General features: G+C 42.2%; 1 protein-coding gene across 1 annotated transcript in view; it reads right to left on the bottom strand.

Moving 5' to 3' along the window:
* Positions 1–466: 466 nt before the first annotated feature.
* kiss1ra (KISS1 receptor a) overlaps positions 467–21,848 on the bottom strand; it is a 34,571-nt gene continuing 13,189 nt past the window's right edge. Inside the window, exons 3-5 of the mRNA XM_022191163.2 lie at positions 8,548–8,683; positions 8,204–8,442; positions 467–5,544 (exon numbers count right to left, since the gene is read on the bottom strand). Of these exons, the coding sequence (XP_022046855.2) occupies positions 5,164–5,544; positions 8,204–8,442; positions 8,548–8,683 (756 nt within the window). The 3' untranslated portion in view covers positions 467–5,163. The remainder of the gene's footprint in view (positions 5,545–8,203; positions 8,443–8,547; positions 8,684–21,848) is intronic.

Genomic DNA, 21,848 nt, shown 5'->3' with positions numbered 1-21,848 from the left:
GATGTTCATTGTGTTGGGAACTGGGACATCTGAACCAAATTTCACTGCAATCCTTCCAATAGTTGTGGAGATCAGAGATCAGTGTGCTGAGGAAATGTGTTGGCATCACGAAAGTCAGAGGGATTTGTCCTCTTGTGAGTCACGAATGTCTAAACTATATTTCATGGCAATCCATCCAGGTAGTTGCTGAAATACTTCAGGGTGGATTCGATGTGGTGACTCAACCAATTTAAGAACTGACACTGACACAGAGACGAGACGTTCCCTCTGCTTCACTTCAGTTTTCACACTTCTTTTTCAACAAAGCCAGTTGTCAGGCCACAGCAACTCTCAGCTTAACAGCAAATAAGATATGTCATTATGAATCTGAAATGTCATCATTCTGGGTTGACCTCCCATCTCTACTGCAGAAAACTATTTTTCTTTTCAGGAGTACAATCAAAAACTTCATTCAGAGAACCAACCATTAAACTGACAAATTCATTTTGTTTAATGATCAACAATAAAGAAAGAAATTGTTTCCAGATGACTTCCAGTGCAAATGTCTAGCCTTCATTCAGCTAATACGATGTTATGCAGACACTCTACAGCTACATCCAAAATGACTGCAGATTAAAATGGTTCAATTACCTCTTTATCTCTGTTCAAAATCTGAAAGCAAATTTCCTGCAGACACGATTCTACATAACCCTGAGGAAAAATGAAGTCGTCACTGCTGGTCGTTTTCACCACATTCATTGCTTTGTTTTGAAATGGCTTACAGGTACATCAAAAGGTGACCATATTTTATTGTACAAAGAGGTTAAAGCTAAACATAGACGGACGATTTGTTTGAACATATAACAGAATCACAGTCTCTGAAGAAGCATAACAAAACATACAGTGCTGAGCAAACCTGTAGAGCAGTAAAAATAAAGTGAGAATGTTTTCAAAAAATAAGGCCATGAATAGTTTTTTACTTAATACCATAATATAAAGTCCAGTACACAGAAAAAAACCCCTCATCAAATCAATATCTGGGGTCACCACCCTTGTCCTTTAGACAGCAACAGCACAGTTTGTCAAAGCAGTCGGCAGGTTGGTAATTCAGCATCTTTTCTGTGTATTCAAACTGTCTCAGTGTCCTCGGTCTCTTCCTGTAAACCCAGAATGACTCCATGACGTTGGGATCAGCGCTCTGTGGAGGCTGCACCATCTGCTGCAGGCCTCCTTGATCTGAAGTTATTCATGACACCAGCTGTAGGTTTGAGATCATTGTCATGGTGCAGAATTATTTCAGGACTGATGAGATGCCTCCCTGATGGTATTGTGTGACAAATAAGACTCTCAGCATCTGAAGTGCATCAGACGTTTGCACAGTAATCCACATATTATTCATGACTTTGGTCCTAATGGATGCACATTGCACCATGTGGAGGAATACAAGCACAATTAGTACACATTAAAAAGCAATAAGCAGTCATTAGCATGAAACATGTTAAGGCATGTTTTACAGCAGCGCTCAGTTAAAAATAAATGGCTTTCCAATGCACTTTATACAACGTAATTTATTCTATTTGCTGAGGACTCTGAGTGACATGTCCTTTTGCTGGTGGACTTTTTATGATGTTATAATTATAGATGGAGGTTTAATCACATCCTGCTAAAAGAGAACATCTGAACATTATCTATACGCCGCTTAATCCTCACTAGGGTCGCAGGGGGCTGTAGTCTTTCCCAGCTGACTAAGGGTAAAAGCAGGGGACACCATGGACAGGTCACCAGCCTATCACAGGGTTACATATACAAACAAACAATCAGAAATCAGAAAGATCCTCCAAAGAGAATAGAAGGGAAGGACACGAACCGCGGCCCTTCTAGCTGCAAGGTGAAAGTGCTAACCACCGAGCCACTGTGCAGCCCTAAAAGAGAACGGCTCAAATGAATTTTGATAAAAAGGAAAGTCAAGATATTTGCTTTAACCAAAACAAAAACTGGTTGATTCATGTAACTGTATCCTGTGATACATACAGTTAGCATCTACTGATAAGCATGTCAGGTTGCATTAAGTTTAGTTACATTCAGAGGCTGTAGCCAAATGTTTGTCCTGTTATTTTCACAAAATGTGCCTGCTGTTTCTCTCAGGTAATAGTAACCTTCCTGTTACCTATTTATGACTAATTATGGCAGCCAAAAGCTCTTTGGTTTCCTTTCAAGAGACTTTAATGTTATTCAAATGGACTGCTGATGACAGCAATGCCTACAGTATCTGCAATTCAAATGAAAATTGCATTAACACGTTTTCTATGGGCCATGATTGGCATTCTGATTTTGAATGTTCGTGCGTGGGATGGATAGAAAAGGACTGTATATCCACAGTGGAGAGCTGGCAAAGGCCTTGTAGATATATAACTGTGATATGCTGTATTTCTATAGCCAGATGGCTGCTCTCTGAACACGTTAGAAATCCTTAGAAATGCTCTCCCGGCATGGGGCACCAGCCATATGAGTCACCTCCACCATTTGCAGTTTAGTCTGAGCACGATTGTGCAAGGATGTTTCTCAGAGAAGATGTGACAGCTGATTCCAGTAAACAACACCTGGATGGGAACATTTGTGTGTGGGGCACAAAAGAAAACTAAACACTATCTGTGCTTCACCGGTTGTGGCCTCTGCCTCATTCAGCTTCTACAAATCACACTTGGTGGCGGAGAAACTCAAACATTCAGCTGGATGCTACCTCTCACTGGATTCTTAACAAACAGAAAGCCATAATGTTTGAGCTCACAAGTCCACAGCTGGCTGAATGTGGAAAAACAAGTCATCTTGTTCCATTGTATTTGCAACTAATACAGATGGATATTACCTCAACAGCAGCCTCTGTGGAGATACATTAACTAAGAAGTGTGTTTTGGTTGTTTGGGTTACAAAAAGAAGAGCTGCTCCACCTACAGATCCACTTCACAAAAAAAAAAAAAAAAAAGACAGAATCAAGATACAGCCTCAGTTTTTAAATGAATAGCATGACATTTTGGAAATTTTGCTTGTTTGCTGTCAGGCTTAGAGATATGTCGTTCGAAAAGCTAAAGATGGTTGTATGATAAGAAAGCTGGTCATTTAAGGATTGAACAGAATTAGGGTATGCCTCCATCAAGCAGTCATGTAACAGTTGCACCTTTTGGATCTAAAAGGTCATCACATCATCATTTTATCCATTTCTTTTGTCAAATTCTGTCATAATTTCTGTGAATTCTTGATTTTTGGCCAAATACATGTTTTGTGAGTCTTGTGACACAGTGACCTTTGACCAGTAACTTCTATTCAATTCGTTATTGAATCGATTTATGAGAATGGGATAGATGTACGGACAGATGGACACCCCAGAAACACAGTACATAGCTGGAAATGAAGACACAAAAAGTCAAAAATACAGTCCATTAATTCTAATATAAGTACACTGGTCAGTGAGCTGACATGGGGAGTCCACGTTTTTTTTAAGTGAATGCTATTAACAAGTTGCAAATCCCCATTTACAATAACTTCAATATGACCTGATTGCATTGTACATATGCAGCTAGAGCAAAGAAGCAAATGGCTTAGTATAAAGACTGAATGCAGGAAGTAACAGCTAAATATGTTTATCAGAATCATTAAAACAACAAGAAAAGCACTCAGAAAATGCAGTACTCTGCCAAGGTTGCTCAGTCGTATCATTTCCAACGGATGAAATCTTGAAAAAATTCATGGCAGAAATCACGGCACTATAGGATGTGGCCATTTAATAAAGATGCACCCACAAACAAAATGTGGGTGACCTTGAACAGAGTGTGTATGTGTATGTTATGTATGGATACTGAATCATGTGACCTAAATATGTAGCGGGTGGTGGGAATTGATGGGACTCCACAACACCCCCACAATTTAATCAGTTGTTCCTTGAATCATTTCTGACAGATAAGTCCTGGTAAGTCTGCAGCGGTCCATTTGTAGTAGGATCACAATCCTGTGATCATCAGCAGGCAGCTGACTTAGTGTTCACTTGTTGTCATAGTTACAGTGACTGTGTACGGTTATCTCGCAATGATTCAGAAATCTTTAACAAATCCAGACTACATAAGTCACATCACTTCCAAAATCTAATCACTTGGTTTTAGTGTAATTTCTGACCGTCCTTGAAAAATTAATCCAAATCTGTTTGTCCATTTTTGAGTAATGTTGCTGACAGACAAACAGAGAGAAAAACAAACGTACGCCGATCGTCACTTAACTCCACCGTTACTTGATGGAGTCATTTTAAAACAACAAGGTGTGTGTTAATTATTGAGCTTAGAGGTTTTGATAGTGCTTTTTTTTAATCTACAGAGAGCAAAGCCATCTATTTCTCCCTGAATCAATTTGCTTTCTTTGCAGAGAGTTAACAGAGAAGGTCCCACTCCCTGCAAAGAAAGAAAATCTGTGTATTTTCAAAATGTCAGACTATTGGTTTAAAGCACTAAATCACTGTTTTTTTTCTGAATGATAGATACAGAAAGTGTTTCCAGTTAAATTATTCTCTCTGATTCCAGTGAAGAAACAAATGTCATAGAAAAACAAAAACAAATCCACAAACATCCATTCCATAGCGTTAAATTCAAATCTTCATTCAAAATTCACCATTTAACGTTTAGTGTTCAGTCTTTTCCGATGTGGTCTAATACACTGTATGTAATCGTCATCTGTCCAAATGCTGAACTGTTTATACCAAAGCTGCAGACCTGATGAGATCTTACAGGGATTAGGACTCCTGCCAGCAGCTTTCAGGCCAAATGATCGTCTTTCTTCATCAGATGTGTGTGACTGTCTTCTGTTATTTGTCTGTGGTGTTTGGCAGAACACTGGTTCATGTTGTACGCCAACACTGGCTGGCCTTGGCAATGGAACAGGTCGTATACTGTGCCAAACACCGTGTTGTCGATCTGCACTGTTTGTCCGTGTTTCCCCACATCAGTTTGTTAATCAGTTGTATTCATTAACAAAAATTAGAACTTGTCTGCCAAAGCATGGTGTGTACCTTTGAAATTAGCCAGTTGCTCTGTGAAGGCTTTTACGCAATGAACTCATGGCTGGCATTTATCATTATTGTAATTTTCTCCGAGCTTTAGATACAAACAATAATCTCATTCTGCCTAATTTCAATGGTCTGAATCAATTCACTCCATTATTATTGTTGCCTTCCTCTGCAGCTACAAACTTGATCTCGGCATTGGCAGTCCTCGAAGCCATGCTGCTGTCTCTGACCTTGCGCTTGAACAGGAATGGGAAGGTTTTCCTGAAGGACTTTTGAAAGCTGGCTCCCATGAAGCCATAAACTATAGGGTTGACAGAGGAATTGGCATAGGACATGCAGTTGGCCCACGTCTTGATCTTGTATGTGGTGTAGTTGGGACGATAGTTTGGATAGAAAGATTGAAAAAGGACGAAGATCTGGATGGGACCCCAGCAGATGGCGAAGAGGAGGACAATCACCACCACCATCCTGGAGACTTTGCTCCTGATACTGATTGTTCTCTCAGACAAGAGGTTCACCTGAGGAGGAAGCAAGAAGAGAAGAGATTTCATTAGAAAGTAATGAAAATCTGAAATTTACAAGACTCAGTACAAATTTGGCCACTGGGCAATTTGCACTTTCTGTGTATTCAGACCAAACAGCCAATGCACCAGCTTTACTGATGTTAGCCATAAGCTAGCTAGCAGGGGTCGACCAATATGTTTTTTCAGGGTCAAGAATATCCCTATTATTATTCAAGAGATATGTCTCGGTGGATAACACTGCCGCCTTGCAGTTAGAGGATCTTCAGGCTGTGTCTCTGCCTGGGCCTGGGATCTTTCTGCATGGGGTTTGTGTGATTCCCTGTGCATGCGTGGGTTTTCTCCAGGTACTCCGACTTCCTCCCACAGTGCAAAAAATATGCTGAGGTTAATTGGTGACTCTAAATTGTCCGTAGGTGTCAATGTGAGTGTGCTTGTTTGACTCTATATGCATCTCTGTGATTGACTGGTGACCTGTCCAGGTTGTCCTCTGCCTTCACCCTTATACAAAACTGAATTAAATTGACGTTTGTAATTAATCAATTTCAATGGGAATTGGCTTACATTTTTTTTAAAAAGCAGCTACATCTTGTTTGGATCTGATAATCAGTCAAACTGTTTGTTGATCGATTGCTTTTCATGTGTTTCTGTGCGTGTTTGTGTTCCAGTTTAACCTCTGACTTATTCACTGTACATGTATTAACTAATGCTAGATACCACATTTTCAAGGCCCAAAACTAACTGGAACTCTGCCCAACTCAATGGATGGTTGAATAAATTCACTTCTTTCTGGTCAAATACATTATACTAACATCTTTCTTTTTACTCTATTGTGATGACACTCCACCTGGACACCAGGTGTGTCTGTTCCAGTCGTCGCCTGATTGAGCCACACCTGTGACTAGTGGCTCAGCTGCACTTAATCTGGCCCACTTCCATTCAAACTGGCTCTCTGACAGGAGCTGCTGCCGTGTGGAGCTCCAGCAGCATGATTCTGCGTTTTGGTTTTGGTTTTGAATGCCCGTTTGGTTGGTTTGCGTTGCAATAAACTGTTTTTAGTCGCCGCACCATTGCTGTCTCTTGGTTTTGTTACGACTTTAGGAGCCAAGTTGTAACACTATATACAAATGTTCCATATCTCATTCTTGCACTCTGCTGTTTGGTAATTTGGGGTCAGTGTAAACAAACTGTAAACACCAAACTGACACTTTTTTTTGGGCTGATTTGCTGGTATTTTTCAGAACATGAAGCTCTTTTATCCAAACAACAAATGTATCATTGTTAATTTGGAGTCATGTATCCTCTCAAATGATGACTAATATTTAGTCTTGGTTGAGCTTAGTTTTTGGTTTTCCACAAGCTCCTGAGAAAAAATATGCGTGCAGCTGTGTTCACTAGCAAGTTGCTCAGTGTCTCTGTCTGTGGTTTGGTGCTGTACATGTACCACAGAGTGAAGTTATACAGATTGTGTTTTCAGAAAAGTGCTTATTATTGGTACAATCAGAAAGAAATTCAACAGTCCAAATCATTCCACACTAACTCCCAAAATTACAATTATTGTAGAATTATTTGCATCTAAAATGAAAGCTTTGGTGTGACTGTACTGCCAGTGTTTTGGTTTGAGGTTCTGTTTGTGTTTCTGAACTGGATCTCTGCAGTTACTGGAGAAATGTACAAACAGCAGGGACTCTTTGTGGTGTGTCCTTCCTTCTCTGCCATTGGTCCAATAAACTGCCTGTTAAATCGTGCCAGGAGCTTTGGGAGGCGACCACAGAACTGCGATGCTATGAAAAGTTGCCACGCTGCAAGAAATCCCTGCCACTCCAACATTCGTCCTGTAACTGCACAGACTGAGCTTAAAAATACAGAGAATAGTTGAGACTTACAAACGAAAGATGGGAAGTTCAAACAAAAAGTCAATGCAGCCACGTTGAAGCTGTGCGTCTCCATTTCATATTTTATCTTCATTTTGAAATACGTTTTCTCATGCTTTTGTTCAGAAAACATGTAAAGGTTTGGGCTTTAAAACCAAAATGATGAACTGAAAGACAGTGAAAACTTCCTTGGAGCTAAAGGAGAGTGAAGGTTATCTTTCTTTGCTGATTAATCACTGCAAGCTTTGAAATGACATATTTTTGCTCCATTGTTATTTAACACTTGATAACAGCTACTTTAAAGAAAAATGCTTTAAAATACATTTTTAGAAACAGAGACGGGTGCTGTCAACATAAAGTGGAGACTTTTTCAATATTTAATTGACTGACAACTGGGCTGCAGAGTGGCTCGGTGGTTAGCATGGTTACCTTGCAGCTAGAAGATCCCCAGTTCGTGCCCCGACCTGGGATTTTTCTGCATGAAGTTTGCATGTTCTCCCTGTGCATATGTGGGTTTTCTCCGGGTCCTCTGGCACAGTCCAACGAAGATATGAATTTGTAACTCTAAATTGTCTGTAGGTGTGAATGTGCTTGTTTGTAGCCCTGTGATAGACTGGTGACCAGTCCAGAGTGTCAACTACCTTCACCCTAAGACAGCGTCCCTAATGAGGATTAAGCAGTGAACAGATCAGACATGGATGGATGACTGGCAAGCAGCAACCCGAGCTCATATCTCAGTGTTATGGAAATACCACTGAACACAAAACAAACCTGATCCATACCTGATAATTGTTGTCTACAGGTTCCACAGTGGGCTGGCCGACCCTCTTCACCATCAGAGTGTAGCAGAAGGAGATAGTGAGCACAGGCAGGAGGTAGGCAGCAATGAACTGGTAGAGGATGAAAGCTCTCTCATGCGTCTTAGAGGGAAATCTCTCCATGCAGTACTGCCTCGGGCCGTACCAGTAACCCTCCTCTATACGCTGGTACATCAGAATCGGGGTGGACAGAATCAAGGAGCCTGAGCAGGAAAACAGTCATTTTAGGTGAAATCATGAACACTAAATGTTCCTATTTCATATACAACCAGTGAATTATTTTAAAAGAAGAGAACGACGAGACGCACCAATCCAAATGCAGACGCTGACAATCATGGCTACTTTTGGGGTGCGGTGGCGCAGAGATTTCAGAGGGTAGACTGTCACATAACAGCGGTCTCCACTCATAGCTGTCAAGGTGATACAGGTGGCTTGTACTGTCACCTAAGAAACATATCCACGAAGTACACATACATTACGTTCACTGAATGTGTAAAACATAGGCATTGTGGTGCCGTGATGTGCGCTTCAATCCCAGGACTCTGCACAAAACACATGTCTGATCAACGTAATGGGATTTTTCACATGACACTCCAAGGCATTCAGTGAGGCATAGAAATAGCCTACATAAGCCATGTGGATTTAGGAAAGGAGAAGAAAACCCAAGTCTCTCATGGAATCCTATAAAAGAATGATCCCAGGAAACAGAATTATAGACATGCAATAAGATGAACCTTATACATATTGCTCTGGTCTCCAGAGCTTGTAGTCCAATGGTTGGTTTGCCCCATGGGTGTCTTTGAATGTTATATATTCCACATGCAAGGAAAAATAGTCCAATCCTAAGAACAAGAAGAAGTGGGAAGAACATAAGCAGCCAAGACAGAAAGTAAATAGCAATTTAAAAAAAAAAATAGACCAAGGGGAAACAGAAATATGTACATTACTGTTCAAAAGTTTGGGATCACTTAGAAATGTCCTTATTTTTGAAAAAAAAAAAAGCACTTTTTTTCAATGAAAATAACATTAAATGAATCACAAATACAGAGAGTGAAAGATCATGGATTGAGTTAAAATATACTCTTGCACAGTGGCTTTAAACATCTCCTGAATTTTCTGCTGTCTATATTATCATTACTTTTTACTCCGCCAAGGAATGCAGCGGAGTTATGTGACAATCCGCGTACGTTTGACTGTCTGTTTGTCTGTCTGTTAGCAACATTACTCAAAAACGGTTTAATGGATTTGGGCGAAATTGTCAGGGAAGGTCAGAAATGACTCAAGGGACCAACTGATTAGATTTTGGCAGTGATGTGGCTTTTAGTCTGGATCCATGAATGTGTTTCGGATTTCTGTGTCATTGCGAGATAGCGGCGTGGCATCACTGTAACTAGGACTACAAGTGAACACTATGACAGCTGCCTGCTGACGATCACATGACTACGATCCTCCTACAAATGGACCCTTGTGGATTTATCAGGACTTATCTGTCAGAAATTTTTCAAGGAACAATTGATTAAATTGTGGGCGTGTTTTCAAATCCCATCAGTTTCACCTGCCCGCTACATATTTAGGTCACACGATTCGGTATCTGTACATAACATACACATGCATAACACATACCTGTGCTTAGCACAAGGTCATTTTGTTTGTGTGTATATCTGTATTAAATGGCCACATTCTATAGATTCTGATCATCAATAACTAATAAATAAAGAAATGTTGCATTTAAAACAAAATAAAATGCCGCATTTATGACAATTCCATATGGGGAAATGAACAGCGTTGGAGCACCATTACGCTCTCTGAATGCTTTTCTAGTATCACACATGGCCATTACCAGATTCTAGTGTGAACTACTCATAGACTTGATCTGCATGCAAAAAACAGCAATAACAAAGACATCACACACAACATGCTGCCGTACAGAGGTGAACATGTCAGGATATTCTGTCTAATTGACAGGCTGAAGTGCAGTGGAGGCCAGCAATTTCCTAAAATACTCAAATGAAATTTAAAATTATGGATTTATGTGGAGCCATGCCTGCTACTTTGACACAAAGGTGTGTGCGGATGCAGAGTTGGAGCCAGGAATGGTGAGATTGTGACGTGAATGGCTTTGGTAAAACAGATTTTATTCAAAATATCCGGATCAGGGGCGAGTTTGAACCCATCTGTCAGTGCTTCTCCACTAGATTCTTGTGTTTACAGAAAACGCATGAATTTGATTTGACTGCGTGTCTGAGGTTGCACTGCAGATATTCAGACCTGTATCTGATTTAGGACCACATATGGAAGTGGCCTAATTCAGAATAGATCAGACGTCATGTGATTGGTGCTGTTCATACACAAAAATAAGTCTGAGTCACACATCAGCAAAAAAAATCTGAAGTGGGTCCCACAGTCTCAGTGCAGTCTGTTGCAGATTGTTTCCTCAGGGAGCTTTTCACAATATTCTGACACATCCTACTAAAATTGTTTCGGGTTGCTTCGCCCCTTTTTAAGTTCAAGAAGCCTTTTTGTTCACACTTCTTCTAAAGCTCGTCTGATGTTTTGCTAATGAGCTTTGCTTTTAAACTGAAGAGCATGGAGGGATGATAAAGAGTGAGGGGTAGAGGGAGGGAAGAGGCATACGGAGGAAGAGGAAGAGAGGAAGATGAGAAGTGGCTGCATTCATGATAAGTACATTTCATTAGCATATGAAAAAATCATCCATTTTAATTCTTAATAGGGTTCAGTGATGCTTGATTAATTATTCTCGGGCTTAACAGGAGAATGCTTATCAGAGCTCAAATGTAGAATTCATGTTGCAGTAGAAATGTTTGTGTAAATGTGAAGAGTTTCACTCTGAAGACTTTGAAAAAGAAACTTTTTCTTCAAACACAGAACTCCAAAGATGCATCACTCTCACACATTACATTCTCTAAAGTCTGAAATTATAGTGTCAGTGTCCAATATCTTTTAGGATACATCCCCACAGGATAAAAGACACTAACACTTTTAGTCAACACTCACATTCATCGTGTTCCTCAGAGTGTCTCTAATGTTAGTTTTCACATCTGTGCACTGGTTTTCTGTATAGCAGGATGACACAAAGCGAGCCCGGCACCATCTATCCTCTTCATGTAAATGATATTGTGCTCAGTTGAAGTAAACTAATTCATATTGCTTCGAAATATGTACAGCAGGGTGAAAAAATAAGGGGTCAAAAGTTCCCTCTATGTTCTCGTCCAAATGAGATCTAATTTTGTCCCCCTTTTGTCTATGTGTCTGCCTCCTTCTCGCTCCACCTCTTATCTGCAACTACAAAGCCAGCACCCATTACCCTCCAGAGGTTTGGAGCAGCACATCAGGGTTTCACAGGATGCAATGAGAAAGACAGAAAAGGGTTCATGATGAGTTCAGTGTTGAGGCCACTGAGGGAATGGGCACCACGATCTGATGATGTCTAAGACGGCCGGTGCATCAAGAATGCACAAACTTCAGTGCATAGTTTCCATTAAAAGAAATGGAATCAGACATTGCAAATCAGACATTTTGAAGAGGAGGGAAGCAGTGCACTCAATTCAGTAATCTGGTTCTTCTGGTTTCCCTTAGGTGAGGGAAAAGTAAAGAGACTTAGCTTCCGGAGATACAGGGGGAAACAGGTTTTAGTTTATTTTTTGCATAAACTAAATGTAAGGCATTTTTTGTAAGAAAGAAAATGTTCCAAGTTAATTGTATTCAAATATTATAAGTCCACTGTGGTGGACATCAGAGTTTCATTAAATAAAACATTTAAAAATGGAGTATGTACTTTTAATACAACACTACATACAACACAAACAGCAAATGTAGATCCTCCATTCTTTTGTAGTAACTTCCCATCTCACCTCAACTTTAATGATTTCAGCATTAGATGTCTGACTCTAGACGGTACTGAATGAAGCACTCTGACTGTTTGACTGGGAGACAGTGGAAAATGCTGTACTGAAGTCAGTCAGTCAGTCGCATCAGACAGAATCAGTGACATTAATAAAGTTATTCCTCCAGCTCCCTCTGTCCAACATTGTAGTCCGAAGTTATTTGCCTTCCAGACCAGTGTCTTCTTCTAGCACCTTCCTTAATGTTGTGCTAGGACAGCCAGCCCTTCTGACAACATCAGGTTTCTGTAACAGTACTCGACCAGCTGCTGCCGGTTGTTGTGTCGCACCATGTGTAAAGCAAGGGCGAGTCTGCATTGCCTAGTGATGGTTGACTAATGTGGATGTGAGCCATATAGCGACTTGTTGGTGAGGTGTGATTTCCAGGAGATGTTTTGTACCATCCATAACATTCTAGTATGAGTCCCATCAATTCTTTTTGAAAGTGTCTTACTTAGTGACCAGGAGTCAGATCCATAAAGCAAGATGGATTCCACTGACACTTTGAATACTCTCATTTTGTTTGCTGTTGATACCCATATTTTTGACAGAGAGTGCATCTCACAAAGGTTCTGCCTTTGCATCCTGGCATTCTGCATCTGGCATGTTTGGAGTGCATTGCTAAGCATTTTCTTCTGTTCTCATTTGGGTGTTCCTTCTTTGTCGTGTCAGTGCTTGGGGACATGAGTTCCTCATCCAGGAGTTTGAACTCCAGGTCTTTAGGGTCGCGTCTCCTTTTGGTCTTGAATCCAAGCATTGGGAAATGCCAAATAAATGAAGTGAAGCACATCTTTTGGTATGACAGGACATTCTTTAGTTACATAGCATGTGATCTTCTATTACAACCTTGGAGTTGTTGCCTCAGGAGGAATTTCACTGTCCGAAGTAGATCCTTGTTCTTCTCATGTTTGGGAACACCTAAAAAACTGATGACTTGTACCAAAGCTCTGATCTTGTAAAGATGGTCTCATGTCATGGAAACAGTTGTATTAGGAACATTTTAATTCTTAATTTTATGCTTTAGGGCAGAAGCATCTGGTGTAGCTGTATAATCTTCCAACACAAGCGTGAACCTCAGGAGGACACACACTAATTTAGCACACACAACACGTTTGCTGTGAAGTGAAAGCTTGAATCCAGAGAGACTTCATTCAGAAAGCTGCGCATTTTGCTAAATACGAAATGCTGCGGTCACAGAGCAACACTGGCACATGACTTTCAGGAACTCATACTTTTCACGGGACTGCTTCCTGTTGACTTCAGAATAAAAGCACATGAAATATATGCACTTCCTGTTATTGCTCATTGTTGTTGCTCCTTAATTGTTTCATTAGGTTCAAAAACCAAATGTTGGAATCTAGTTCATAGAACACACCTCTATAGATTATCTTTCAATGTTTGCATTGATTAAAAACTTGCGAGCCTGTGTTGGTTTTGAGGACCAGCATCAGTCTTCATCTGGCTCTGACTCAGATAAAACCTCTGAGTGTTCACACTCTGCTCTCTTATACATTCTCTCTGTTACCTTATCCTCTGACAGATCTATGTGCACCTACCGCACCGCTGTGATTGTATGAGGAATTCCCTGCCTCTCTCTTAGAGCTGTCTATTGAATAAAGATATGAGACAAGAATACTTAAACATTTGTGATATCCACTATAGAGTGCATCTATAATTTCGCAGTTTTCTATATGGTAATTTATAAGCTCTAAAAAGCTCACTTGAATATTCCTGAGTTGTTTCATGTTGCTGTGATGATGTTCAAAACTAATTCTTTATGAAAATCATGTTTACGTTTCTTTTCTTTTCTTGTTTTTTTTAATTTTTATTTTTCATGTAATGTGCTTGTTGTTATGACAGCCACTTTGAAGGACAGGTAAGGTCACCCTCCACATGTGATTTTAAAGCCCCAGTCATCCTCTTTAATAACAGGACTTACTAATAGGATGCCATACAGTATCAGATATGAGCAAACAAAAACACAATGTGCACAAGAGAGGGCAGAAGTAAATTGTTGGGCTCAGATGGAGTCCAAGATGGGTCATTTTGACCTCACAGTTGGGGAGTTTGGGGGTGTGTATCCAGGTAGAAGTTTTTCAAATAAATAGGTTAAAGTTTAATGGGAGAAAAGCAATTTGAACTGCAATCTTTCTCAGCAAATTAGTAGAGAATAGAAAGGTATAGAATAATAGAACCGAAAAAAGAATAGTTAGTAAAAAGTAGTGTGTCTACATTATTCTTTATCATGACTGAATTATATGTAGCTTTAAAAAAGGCGGATTTATTCAGGCAGTCACTTCCATTAAAAGATCTATTAAAGTGGCTGACTGGGTTTTTTTTTCTTAACTTATTAACTGCGGTACAGGCTGTTCTAAAATACTGGCAAGTGGGAGAAAATCTGTCTCAAGACATCTTTCTTAAAAGTTGCCACCACTTACAGAAACTTCCATAATCTGTCAGGATCACAGTGATCCAAACTTTAGAAACACAAAGAAAACAGATCTGTACTGAAGCTGCCTCCTCAGAAAGAGAAGAAAGTATAAGAGACAGCAGTCATGATCCTGGATTCACTTGATGATTTGAAGATACAAAATCCTCTGGGGTGGTGAGAAAAAGAAGAACAAAGAGGGCGTGTAGTTTCTCACGTTCATTGTAATAGTACAAAAAGAATGTTCTGTGCTGCCAGAATATTTCACATCCTCACCCCACTCAGTGCATGCTAAATATAAACATAGAGAAGAATGAATGAATTGTAGCTTGTGGGTATATTGTATATATACAATATACATGAAAAACAGTGCATGTGTTTCTTTTTCTCATTTGCTTAATGTTGCCTTACTGTATTACCACTGGGTTTGTGTTCTTTTATTAAGATAAGGCATCAGTGACAACAGACACAACACACAACAGGAAATTGTTAGATGGAATGTTTGGTGAATAAAATGCAATATATCAGGGATGTTCACGTGTGCACATTTATTTGTCTATTTTTCATTGCTGTATTAGCATTGAAAGTATTGCCCATGTACCTAAACAGATTATAATAAAGCAATTAAAATCTACATAAATATTTTGGACGTTAGTAATTTTTTAATGACAAAACACCAAATTCTCCAATTCCAGGTTCTTAAAATTGTATATTTTCTGGTTTGTTTACGCCTCTATGACAGTACACAGAATATCTTTGGACATCGTGGTCTTTGGTAAACACGAATCACAATTTTTTGGACATTTTAAAGACCCCACAATAAAAGAAAAACATCAATTGTTAAATGAATTGACAGACAAACCTACAATGGAAATAATTATTATTTAAGTCAAATTTCATGCTTACCCATATCATTTTGGTTCATCTCTGCTTAAATAATCATGCCAACCAGTCCCACAAATTCTGATTCTCAACCTCTTGATTTAGAAGAATTCTCCATACTTGTGTAAGCGATTCAAAGGTTTCACATTGCATCTACTGGTGTTGGGTGCCACGTCTGTGTTCACGGAAGCATTCTAACCAGCAATAACTACTTGTACAGGGGCACTAATGCTCTTTGTTGGCTGGTCGTGTAATGAAGTAATAAATATGGCTGTAAATAATCACTGATGACTGACCTGACTTGCACCATCATGTGAGGATACCTTCAGAGTGCATTCTAAAGAATACATCTGCATGCAGACTGCTTTGTGTTTCCTGTGTGTGTGGTGGCCTGCAAATTATAAGTAAATTAAAAATCTGCTGGTGGAGACTGCGGGCTGCACAGTGGGGTAGTGGTTAGCACTTTCGCCTTGCAGCAAGAAGATCCCCCGTTCAAATCCTGGGGTGGGCCTGGGATCTTTCTGCATGGAGTTTGCATGTTCTCGCACAGTCCAAAAATATGCTGAGGTTAATTGATTACTATAAATTGTCCGTAGGTATGAATGTGAGTGTAATTGTTTGTCTGTATATGTAGCCCTGCGACAGACTGGCGACCTGTCCAGGGTGTCCCCTGCCTTCGCCCAAGTCAGCTGGGATAGGCTCCAGCCCCCCCGCGACCCTAGTGAAGATAAAGCGGTGTATCGAGAATGGACGGATGGGTGGTGGAGACTGCCTACAGGAAATCAAATCCTGGTTCTCCTCCAACTCTCTCAAACTCAACAGTGACAAAACAGAGTGTAGGTTTCAATTAAAGAAGCCGACAGCTTGACGTTCTGAACATTCCTCTCTCCACATACCACTTTCCAGAAAAAATCCACAGGGCCACTCTTAAACATTTCACTGTTTACTGAAATCTTTACTGAAGTTACAGTGTGCAAGGTAATTCTTCTGTTTCTTAAATCAAAAAAATATTCCAAGGCAAAAAAATGAGAAAAACAGAGGTCAATACAGAGGTCAAAACACTGTGTGGCTCCCCTCTCTGTGCCTGACAATCGAATACCTAGCCACACCCACTTTTCCCAAAACTGACGTTACTACACTGTAATGATCACACATTAACTTAACGCATTTAGGCTCCGACACAGAGGTTCTCCTCATTGTTCTCTCATCAAGCCTACAGTTTCACCATTACTATCCAAACCCACACCAGTAACATAACTCGGTCTGCATATTTCCATCTTTGTAATATCAGCCTCTCTCCCACTCCTCTTCAATGGCTGTGCGAAGTTGCTGGATATTGGTGGGAACTGGTACACGCTGTTGTATACACCGATCCAGAGCATCCCAAACATGCTCAATGGGTGACATGTCCAGTGAATATGCTGGCCATGCAAGAACTGGGACATTTTCAGCTTCCAAGAATTGTGTACAGATCCTTGCAACATGGGGCTGTGCATTATCCTGCTGCAACATGAGGTGATGTTCTTGGATGTATGGCACAACAATGGGCTTCAGGATCTCATCACAGTATCTCTGTGCATTCAAAATGCCATCAATAAAATGCACCTGTGTTCTTTGTCCATAACAGATGCCCGCCCATACCATAACCCCACCGCCACCATGGGCCATTCCATCCACAACATTGACATCAGAAAACCGCTCACTCACACGACGCCACACACGCTGTCTGCCATCTGCCCTGAACAGTGTAAACCGGGATTCATCCGTGAAGAGAACACCTCTCCAACGTGCCAGACGCCATCAAATGTGAGCGTTTGCCCACTCAAGTCGGTTACGACGACCAACTGGAGTCAGGTCGAGACCCCGATGAGGACGACGAGCATGCAGATGAGCTTCTCTGAGATGGTTTCTGACAGTTTGTGCAGAAATTCTTTGGTTATGCAAACCCATTGTTTCAGCAGCTGTCCGAGTGGCTGGTCTCAGACCATCTTGGAGGTGAACATGCTTGATGTGGAGGTCCTGGGCTGGTGTGGTCACACGTGGTCTGCAGTTGTGAGGCTGGTTAGGTGTGATAAAACTGCACCTTTCAGAGTGTCCTTTTATTGTGGGCAGTCTAAGGCACACCTGTGCACTAATCATGGTGTCTAATCAGTATCTTGATATGGCACACCTGTGAGGTGGGATGGATTATCTCAGCAAAGGAGAAGTGCTCACTATCACAGATTTAGACAGATTTGTGAACAATATTTGAGAGAAATGGTGATATTGTGTATGTGGAAAAAGTTTTAGATCTTTGAGTTCATCTCATAAAAAATGGGAGCAAAACAAAAGTGTTGAGTTAAAATTTTTGTTGAGTGTAAAATTGCTAAATTTCCTTCTTTTAAACCTTTTACATCTTTAAGTTTTATATTGTCAATGTAAATGTGTGTCAACTTGGTATGATGTTTTGAAAGGCGTCTATAAATAAAAAATATTCTTATTAGTATTAGTATTATTATGCTGTTAGTGATCTGTGCAGCTGTGATCAAACTTAAAATTGTAATATTGCTGTGCTTGTGCACTCTAACAAAAGCACCTGAAAAGATGAAAGAGAGTGACAAATGCAAAAAAAGAAAAAGAAGCGTTCTTGTGAAGTAATGTACATTGATCGATAATCCTGTCAAGCCCTCGGCTGTTCTCTGTCGTTTTATCAAACTGTACTATGTGACATAGTAGCAGCAGTAAGGCTATCTACCATCATATCATGCTTTCACAGAAACTGAATGTAAACACAGCAGACGTGGTTCACTTCACCCATCGTTTCCCTTTGGGTGTTTTCATTGAACTGTCGAGATTCTGAGACACTGCTCTGGCTAACGGCTCTTATTTCTTGAAAAATGTGAGTGACTGAGGCAAAAAGAGCGGCCAGTCCTCCTGTCTCATAAGAATCATTAAGAACCTAATTACCCTTCTGTCATGTGCAGGTAATAATAAATGGTGACAGGCCTCCTGTCACAGAAACTAATTAAAAACACTTACGGGTTTGGATGATAAAGGGCAGAGTAAGTGGTTGTGTGAACGGGAAGAAAAGCACACAGAGGCTGATTTGACAGACACCTGCTTTGCCGAAAAGAGAAGATTCAGACTCAGAGTCCTTTTTTTCACCAGAGATAAGCTTGCAAGCCACAAATCTACATGTTCAGGCGAACAGACAAAATCACATCTATGTCCTTTCAGTTACGCTTTTACTCTCTTTGCCTGCCTGGCTGTCGGTGTTCTTACCTCTGAGAATGACATCTTAGTTTTTTATCCATGTCCATCCACTGACTCTCTCTGCATTCAAAAGTGAACATATATATCTTTTCTGAGACTTATGGACTGTCTGATACCTCTTTACACTTTAAAACCAAACTCCACTTAAAATTGAAAATTAATTAACTTTACTGGACACTTTAATCAAGCTAGTTCTCTAAAGGAAGCATGTTGTTTTTCCCCTCTGTTCCCAGATTGCTCATTAACTGAATAGAAGCTATGGTAACCTTTCACTTCTTTTAGACCATCAGTCTTAGTGGACAGTGTAGCCTTTTCAACCTTGGATTGATGGCTTTCAGAGAAAACATTATTTGTGCCTGGCTAGGTGCAATTACAATGTAGCAGAGAAGTGTAGCCTTTCAAGATCCACTAAAGCCCGTTTCACTCATGGAGTTCAGCCCATTGCTGCTCTGTCAGTCTGTGAAAGCACCAGCACTCTGTCATTTACACGTATGTCACTTTTACATTTTCGTTCCCCATAACTGGATTCACATTCGACCGTCGGAGGGCCCAACTCTGCCAGCTCAACCGTTGGACCATCGCCCGACGAGGCTCTCCCTGCTTGCCGAGAACCCCAATCGACCACTGGTCCACTCCCGCCTGCCGACCCGGATCACGGACCACCCCCTGGAGAGGATCCATCCTCCAACCTTGTCCTCTGGTCGTTCCCCAGAACGTTCCGCCCGACCAGTTCAGCCACGACCCATCCAGAATCCGGACCGCCTTCCGGAGAGGTCCCCTCCTCCTGTCCGGTCTCGACCTGTCCAGCCACTAGCCCCACCCCCGGAGCAATTTTTCCCGTCGGCTCATCACGGAGTCGTCCCACGGACAGGGCCCATCAGCCGGTCCAACTACTATCTCTGGTGTTCCCAGACCGACCTCCGAATCAACACCTCCGACCGGTACAGGCCCGATCTGTCCAGCCCTCGGGCCGGCCTCCGGATTGGCCAACTCAGACTGTACCACACTCCGACCATCGTCCGGGCCGGCCCCTCCAGTCCGTCCAGTCCTTGGGATGTCCCCCAGAACGTCATTTTCGACCTGTCCAGCATTCAGATCGTCTTCTGGATCGACTACTACTGCCGGTTCAGCCCACGGAATGGTCATCGGAGCAGTCCCTCCAGTTCTTGGACCGCCTGCCGGATCGACGCTTCCGATCCACCCAGTCTCAATCTGTCCAGCCCTCAGGTAGCTCTACGGAGCGTTCCCCCCTGCCTGGTCCCTGTCGCTTCCTTTGATGCCCTGTCCTTTTCCATACAGACTGGTTCCGTGGGGCACCGGGAGGCGCCCGTTGAGGGGGAGGTACTGTCAGGGCCTCCTCCTCACCCCTGACCCACCTGGCATCCAAATCCCCTTTTCCTATATCTCTCCTTCTCTCTCTCTCTCTCTTCCCCTCTCGTTCCCTCTCCATCTCTCTCCTCTGCTGTACCAGATGGAGCCGGCCTCCCGGCTGGCTCCACTCTGGCAATCAATCTCCCCACAGAGTCTGGGCAGCTGTGGATCGTTCCGGTGATTACACCCAGTGCTATAAAGAGACCGGTTCCACTACCAACCGACGGTGGATTGTAAACTTGACTACTCCAGTGATCCAGCTGCCTGGTCCCCACTCCCTCTCGACTTTTCCTGTCGTGTGCCTTTTCGGACTCCCCTCGCTGACTACCCCTTCTGAACCCCCGGGACCTTCTGGACCTCTGGACCCTCCTGCTGCTCGTCCGGACCCACGGCTTCTCCGGACCCTCGGAGGTTCGGACCCAGCCGCTGCCTTCCCGGACCTCCCGGACCTACGGACCTGCCGACTGGCCTTCCGGACCCTCGGACACTCGGACCGGCCTGCTACCTTCCCGGACCCCCAGACGTTTGGACCATTCCGCTGCCTTCCCGGACCCTCGGACACTCGGACCAACCTGCTGTCTTCCCGGACCCTCGGACATTCAGGCCAACCTGCTGCCTTCCCGGACCCTCGGACACTCGGACCAACCTGCTGTCTTCCCGGACCCTCGGACGTTTGGACCAGCCTGCTGCCTTTCCGGACCCTCGGACCAACCTGCTGTCTTCCCGGACCCTCGGACCCTCGGACCGTCCTAATGCCTTTCTGGACCCTCGGACTTTCGGACCAGCCTGCTGCCTTTCCGGACCCTCGGACACTCGGACCAGCCTGCTGCCTTCCCAGACCCTTGGACGTTTGGATCCCCGGACCTCCAGACCCTCGGACCCATCACGTCTGGCCCAAGCTTACCGACCGCCTCAGCGCCCCGGACCCACCGTGCCTGGCCGTCCATCGGGAACATGCCTGCCAGCGGAGCCCGGCTGCCACGAACACTGATGACTGGGCTCTAGCTACCAAGCCCTCAGGTTCACCTTCCTCTCCCCTTCCCACGAATTCCCCCTTACTCTAGTAAATAAAGTCTGTTGAGAAACTTGTACCGTCGCAGGGGTGCACTCTCTGCCTGGGTTCTCCTTCCTGATTCGTGACACCAATACTGCTGAAATTTTTAGGAGAATTGTGAAATCAACCTTCCCCAAATTGCTGTATACAACTTCAAGATAGATCACTTGACTCTATATCTGTTAACACAGTTCTGACTTCAGTTGTGTTGAAAATGATGCAGAAATGTTACAATCAAACCTAGTAAGATTGATGATAGGACATTTAGGGGAAACTGACCACAGTGCACATTCAGAGATGAAGCTGGTAGGTTCAGATAAATAACAGTGCATGACTAAAAGGGGATAAAATGACACACTGTGCAATTAAAGTTATGTTTATTGCCTTTCTTCTTTAAATATGCTGCACAAATTCTCCTGTCCTTGTATAGATTCCTCATTATGATGCATTTGTGCAAGAAGTAAATCCCTGTGGATCTCACAATGAATTCCTGTGGACCTTCTATGCCTTGACCTCTGCTGCTTTACCTATTACCTACATGTTTTTATGTATTGTTTAGCAATAACTGACTGACCTTTACTCATTTTCTATTTTATAAGTAACTTTGAGAAGAAAGGACATGCCAACAGTTAAGAACATCTTTATATGCAGATGACACTATTGTATTCACTTTCCTGAGCCGGGGAGTTGATAAGCTCTGGACAGCTGTGGACCTCATTG

Source organism: Acanthochromis polyacanthus, chromosome 9, assembly GCF_021347895.1.
Source record: "Acanthochromis polyacanthus isolate Apoly-LR-REF ecotype Palm Island chromosome 9, KAUST_Apoly_ChrSc, whole genome shotgun sequence".
Lineage (NCBI taxonomy): Eukaryota > Metazoa > Chordata > Actinopteri > Pomacentridae > Acanthochromis > Acanthochromis polyacanthus.
This window is presented reverse-complemented; position numbering and strand designations above follow the sequence as displayed.